General features: G+C 44.1%; 1 protein-coding gene across 3 annotated transcripts in view; it reads left to right on the forward strand.

Moving 5' to 3' along the window:
- anks1b (ankyrin repeat and sterile alpha motif domain containing 1B) overlaps nt 1–5,256 on the forward strand; it is a gene marked incomplete at its 5' end in the record, with an annotated part of 183,893 nt that extends 178,637 nt beyond the window's left edge. For 2 of the 3 annotated variants that reach the window (XM_079236213.1, XM_079236214.1), the window contains 2 exons: nt 2,778–2,869; nt 3,976–5,256. In XM_079236213.1, the coding sequence (XP_079092339.1) occupies nt 2,778–2,869; nt 3,976–4,024 (141 nt within the window). In that variant the 3' untranslated portion in view covers nt 4,025–5,256. Of the gene's footprint in view, nt 1–664; nt 788–2,777; nt 2,870–3,975 lie in introns of all 3 variants that reach the window. The other variant, XM_079236212.1, reaches the window with a different exon arrangement.
- Nucleotides 5,257–6,712: the final 1,456 nt, after the last annotated feature.

Genomic DNA, 6,712 nt, shown 5'->3' on the forward strand with positions numbered 1-6,712 from the left:
TCGAGCACCTGTGTGCTTTAAAACACTGTCGCTTTGTTTCTCTGCCCACAAGTATCTGTCCGACTTATATTTTTATGTCGTGTGTGTGTGTGTGTGTGTGTGTGTGTGAGCGATATCTGCTTGTAAATCTCCCTCAACATCCACTTGGCGTAACCGTGTCTGATGTGACTGTTGTCTTTGATCGGCCTCGGCATGTCGCTGTGATCGGCGTGTCGCTTTAAGACGGGATTGAAACTCATGACCCTCACCCTGCGTGATGGAGAGCCTCCCAGTGATGTCAAAATCTCTATCTCCATGTCTAGGAGCCTTCAATTCATACGTTCTCAAGAGCTCAAAGATCAAATATGACCTCAAGAGGTTTTTCACGACTTCTCGAGTAAAAAAAAAAACCAACAGACATTTGAATCCGGGTCTTTTGCAGAGTGGTGTTTTTGTCCGTGTGGCGTCACGTGGCCGTAGTCTTGCTTTAACGCCGCTGTCCCACGCTGTTGCCAGGGCGATGACATCGCTGCCATGTTGTTGCCATGGTTTTGCTTTGGTTTTTGGAGTGCTGTTGCGTCATCGCTGTGTTTTTTGTTGCCTTGCTGCTTTTCCTGTTGGGCGCCGCTGAGCGGGCCCACTCTGACCTGTGTATGACCTCTGCGTATGACCTTTGCCCCTGTAGGTCATCATGCCCCCCGTCAGCCGCTGGTCACTGGGCCACATTTACACCCCTCACCGGCCTCCTCTCCACCCTCCTCTTCCTCCCCCTCGACTCTTCCATCTTCCTCACAAAGCTCAGTCACAGGTCCTCCACGCTTTTTTCCTTCTCTTACCTTTTATTTTCCACCTGGTTTTCTTTTAGTCAAGAGGAAAGCGCCGTCTGTAAGTGCTTCCATTATTCTTCTGTCGCTTTTTTTCTTCTTTAAAAAAAAAAAAAACTCACTCTGCATCCTCGTGTGGTCTGTTTGCAGTGAGTGTTTGTGTGTCTCATTCGTCAGTTATTACCTCTAACAGCATTAGTTTATTCTAATTCTGTGTGTTAGGTTAGGAGGAGCTTTTCTTTGTACAGAATAACTGCCTGTTATCTGTGCAGATGACAGTAAAAACATCTTGAATCTTGAATTAGAATAAATAAATAAAAACCACCCAGATGCGGCACTTGAGCGAGTCTTGCAGAGCCGACACATTTCATTACCTTACAGCTTATAAAATCAGCAGAAATCTGTTTTTATCAGCCTCGCTGCACCGATTCAATGCCTCCTTAAAGATGCACGCTCAGGATGGTAAGCAAAGTGTAAATAAAGCAGCAACAACCACTTCCATTGTTCATTAAAAACACTCTGCCTGTTAAAACCTCAAATGAATGCTTCGAATGAGCGCTTTTTTTATGCTTCGGATGTGTTTTTTTCCTCCTGAGCCGCACTTCTTTTCTCGCTCATCCACATCTGCATCGTGCACACGAGGCAGTCGGATCTTTTTTTTTGAGAGGGTCGTCAGAAGAAGGATGCAGGAGCGTGCCAAGAAATGTGCGAAAGTGGAATCAGCCTCACATTGCAAGAGATTGGATAACAGAGTTTGTTTGTCCTTTGAAAGTTTTCGAACCCAGATCCCTGCAGCGTTACTCCACGTTCTCATGTGCGGACCCTTCGGCGGGAAAAACAGCCCAAAAAAAAGGGTGTTGATATAAAACGTTGTGTAGTTCTTTCAGGGGATTCGTGTGCGGTTGATGAGTTTGAGACTAATCCGAGTTCTGCACTTTATTGATCTGCTGAGATCGAAAGTGTGTTTGTTTCAACCCTGTTTCCCCATAACTTGATTATAAGGTCTCGCTCTGGTCGTCCCAGTGTGTGTGCATTGGTGTGTATGTGTGTGTGTGTGTGTGTGTGTGTGTGTGAGAGAGAGACTCGGATTAATATTCTACTTAGTGTCCGTAGTGTTGCTGTCGCAGTGTGCTGAGACAAGATAAGAGCAGCATGGCTCTGTTAGTGCGCTGCAGAACTTTGAGAATAACCCTGTTAATGCTTATAAAATATAACATATCTATATTAAATAGAGTTGCATCAATATATCTGCTCATATCCATAATTAGAGTTGATGTGCGAGGACAAAGCTGCAGCTCTCTCAGTGGAGTCTCCCCTCCCCCCAAATCACCTGCAAATAAACCAATAGATTGGAGGAGAAACACCCTCAGCAACACAACCCGGCCGCTCGATTGGTTGCCGTGGGGTTATTTATGAAAGCCGTGCAGATTGTTTGCTTTATTTTGCAGCTCTGAAGCCACAGTAGCTCCACAGTCCACGGCTCTGTGGTAAACTATGTAGGAGAAGAGCCGCTGCACACAGAAGCACGTCGCGAACAGCTGGATCTTGTAGAGCTGTATAGATATGGAACATTAAAATAAATATGGTGTTTTTTTATGTCCAAATGTGAGCTTTCTGTCCAATCTGTGTTCTGCTTCCTCATTTGTAATCTGTATCTGAACTGCCTCTCACATTTGAGTTATTCTTTTTCATCACATTACTTCGAAAAGCCGCACTCCATCTCCCTTCTTCCGCGTCTCACTCTGTACTCACTGACTTTATTAGCAATAAGTTGTGTCTGAAAGTTGCCCCCGACAATGTGCAACTTTTTGTTGATGATGAAGTTTTTGCATCCAGCATCTACAAAATCAATGAAAAAAAAAAGTGTAATATTGAAAGAATTGAGAATATATATACGGGTCGTCGAAATAATCGGTCTCCCCCTCCGTCTTCTCTCTCCTTCCTCTCCTTTTCCCTTTTCCTCCGACCCGTCAGATGGAGCAGCCGTCCATGGACCAGAAGGGCCACGCTAACGTGCCGTGGATTGTGGAGCCGGGTCAGGAGGCGAAGAGAGGAGTCAACACCAAGTACGAGACCACTATTTTCTAACATACACCCGCCTTGTCCACTCCTGTGTGTGTGTGCCTTTCAGAGGTTGACCCCCCCCCCCCCTCCAGTGTACTGGGGCCCCGCCCCCCGGAGTCGGGGGCCACGAGCGACGCACGCCGCCGCCGCCGCCGCCGCCCCGCGTCACCTCACCGGCTGAAAAATAAATAAAAAAACGAAAAACATCCCGCCCCCGTTAAGCCGAGCCTGTCCACTGCATGATGAAGTTTGTCTCTCTCTCTCCTCTCTCCTCTCTCCTCTCTCCTCGTCTCCTCTCTTTTGGGTTCTGCTCTCCCCTTCTTTGGGGCAGTGGTGCACTTCTCTGTCTCCACCTGTTGGGGGGATTTTTTTCCCACTTCCTGTTTGTCGGTCAAGCGTCCAGCTTCTTGTTTCTTTTTTTGAGGGGTGCAACCGTTTGGCTTCGTCTCTCTCCTCTTTTTTCCTCCTCTGACTCCCTCCATCCCTCGCTTTTCTCCACATTTCTGCCCCCCCCGACCACTTGAATGACATTTGTAACCAGAGTACCGCTAAGAGCCGTGACAGTGTTTTAGCTGTCTGTTGAGCCCGGTGTGGGAGCTGACAATGAGGAAGGCCGGTTTGTCGAAACACGACAACTGGAGGAAAAGTTCAGACTTTTTAAACATTTTTTTAATCAAAGAGGAGAGCTGAATTACAGGAGAGGTGATGTAGCACAGTCTCTTTGACTCAAACTGGTTCATCCAGCAGGCTACTAGAATGTATTTCAACTTTTTGATCCTTTATATCAGATTATTTTTTTGAGAATACTAACAAACTTGTGAATTTCTTTGACGCACAATTCCTGTGTCGACTTTTCTTCTTTTTTTGTTGCTTTTATAGCACTTTTTTCACCACATGTGTGTGTGTGTGTGTATGTTCAGAATAATTTTAACCGGATGGATCTCTCCACGGCCATAAAACCTTATTTCATTTGGAGGGGAGGGGAACAAATCTTGTATGTAATCGGTTTAGCATGTGGCTTGTGAGACGCATGGTGGCCATTTTGGATTTGCAGAGCAGAGGCGGGGTGTGAGGGCTCTCTCGATAAGTGATGTCATCTCATTTGCAGGGCAATGCCGGACGCTCATGTCTATTACTGTGGAATGCAAAGAATGTAGCCAGCCCTAAACACGGACCTTGTCACACACACAATGCAAAATGGACTACAAAAGGACTACAAACATGGACGCCACTCCACAGTGTTTAAGGGTTGACTACAACATTCTAACATCATTCATCCACATGATGCTTGACACAGTAAACGTTTGACTAACAGACATTTGTACACAGACGACGGTCTGCTCTGAATGTACTCTTATTTTGAAAAGCGGCCTCAACGTTCTCCACACGAACTACAGCAGGATCTTTGTTTTTTTTGGGAGGCGTGGCCTGTGGGGAGGCGTGGCCTGTGGACTTTTGGGGACTCCACGGAAACAATGGACTGGTGTCATTAATGGAACGGGCATGGGGGTGTTTGAGGAAGGCCGGCTGGCTCTTTTTGGTCTTTTTTTTTTCTTTTCTTTAAAAGTCAGAATATAATACAGAGATATATGCACAAGTGTGTAAATGTGATTGGACCCTGCAACACGCCGGAGATGCAACAGGTGTGTGTCCTTATGAGGTGCGTGTCTCATAACGGATTTTAAACCTACGTGAACAAAAACAGCATCTGGCGTGCAAAAAAAAAAAAAAAAAAAAAAAGTATTCTATTCGTATTGCCCGACATTTTAATGTTTAATATGAGAGTATTATATTACCATGATGACTATGATTATTCTTGTGCAATTCTTGTCTACTGTTGTCTTAATGTTACATTATTTTTCTATGATATGATGAGATGAAAACCTTGGGCTTTGAGAATGATGGCCATCCTTTAAAAAATAAATAATCTGAAACTGTACGATCATACTCAGAGAGTGAATGTTGCAGGTGGCTCGCTAACTCATGTCAGGTCAACTCCATCCTTTCTCACGGGGCTCTACTCTTATCTAGCAGATGTAATATTTTAAACGCAGTATTACTGTATTATTTGGATGAGACATTATCCGATTATAAAATGTACATAGATATTTTGCCAACTCATTGTTCATACATGTAATGTAAAAGAGAAAAGAATAAATGATTTGCAGTACACGGCACTGGAAACAAGGTACCAAAATAAAGGTTTGGGGGGTTAAAAAGAAGCTGCAGATTGTAAAGATTGTATTTTGAGTGACGACTGAGATGGTGACATCACTGCTGACCAACTTATGTACATAGGCTTGGGCTTCCAGCACACTGATTTTTGTAATTTGGGCCATTATTTATATCCTTGTAAAGCACATGGAATAAAATATGACTTGTAAAACCATTATTCACCCTCGGATAAAGTTGTCATAAGTTATTTCCTTTTTTTTTCTTCTCCCCCAGTACATAAAAAAGGTATTTTACTGAGCAAAGGATTTATTGCTTCGAATCCCCTTTTGGTTATGACAAAATTGTACATTGTATAGATCTGGGAACTCAACAGAATGGAGCCAGAAAGAACAGTTGCACACGAGCAAAAGGTTTTGCTCCACTGCATATGAAATGTTGATAAAACCCCTTATTGAAGACGACGTCTGGGTGCAACTACAGCAGGGTCAGGTCGGACCAGGAAGTATGGAAACTGTGGAGGAATGTTATTCGCATGCCTCATCAGCACCTTTAACATCGAGACAGAATTAAAATCATTAAGTTAATCAGCAGTTTTTTAGGCATCGACTCCTGAGGAGAAACGTATACATAAATTGTCACAGTTATGGATGTCTTGCGGATTGTTTCCTGGCATTCAGCCTGGTGAATAAATCAGGAGGATATTGATTTCAGATTTCCCTCGGTTGCAGATTTTGCCTTTTGGGGAAGTGCTTCTCCAGGTAGTAACCGTGTGGGTGCTGCACACCTTGAGGTAGTGAAAGTCATTAGCGACGCACACAAAGTGTACATTGTTGTGAAACCACTTGAGAAAAAGATCTTATCGGCCCACTTCCACTCCGTTCTAGCAACATTGTTCGAACTTACTTTTACTCCAAATCCACTAATCACACACAAGTGGAATTACATTTGAGAGCCAAGCAGCTCTCCCTGTCATCTGGTCATCAGTTGGAGCTGCAGCTCCTTCGCTCCAAAATCAATACAAGTGATTAGCTGCTGAAGAACTGCTGAAGAGCTGCTTAGCAGTGAGGATCACATCGTTTGTAAAAGCCTCTCCGGTCCGGTCTGTGACTCAGAGCTGCTGGACGTCACCAGTCAGGCGGCTCAGGGGGGTCGGGCACCAGGTCATCGGCTCCATCTCCGCCTCCTCTGGCCTTCAACAAGCCGGCCCACACGTTGATGCATGCGGTAATAATTCATTATTTGCTAGGTTTGCAAGTTAATTCAGCCAATAAGTCTCGACGTAAGATTGAAAAAGCACAAACGCCCACGAACCACAAGAGCAGCCATTTGTTGACTGAAGGGAGCGACACACAAAGATAACAAATACATTTTAAAAAGTCAGCTTTATTATCACTTTCCAATCATACAGAGGAATTGAAAAAACCTTTCTCTCTTGTCCAACGGTGAAGCGCATAACAGATAATAAAGTGTCAATAGATTCAAAAAACACATTTCTAAAAGACATTTTTGAGACAAGATATATATTTAAAAAAAACAATATTTCTGTATTAGCAGCAGTCAGACAGAGGAGTCTAAAAGAGGGAAAGAAATATATTTGTTCTTTATTTGTCTGGGCTTTGAATGGGAGGCAGACAGGTTGTGACAGCTGAGACCCCGAAGGCCAGATTTGA

This window comes from Taurulus bubalis (genome assembly GCF_910589615.1).
Source record: "Taurulus bubalis genome assembly, chromosome: 20".
Classification (NCBI taxonomy): Eukaryota; Metazoa; Chordata; class Actinopteri; order Perciformes; family Cottidae; genus Taurulus; species Taurulus bubalis.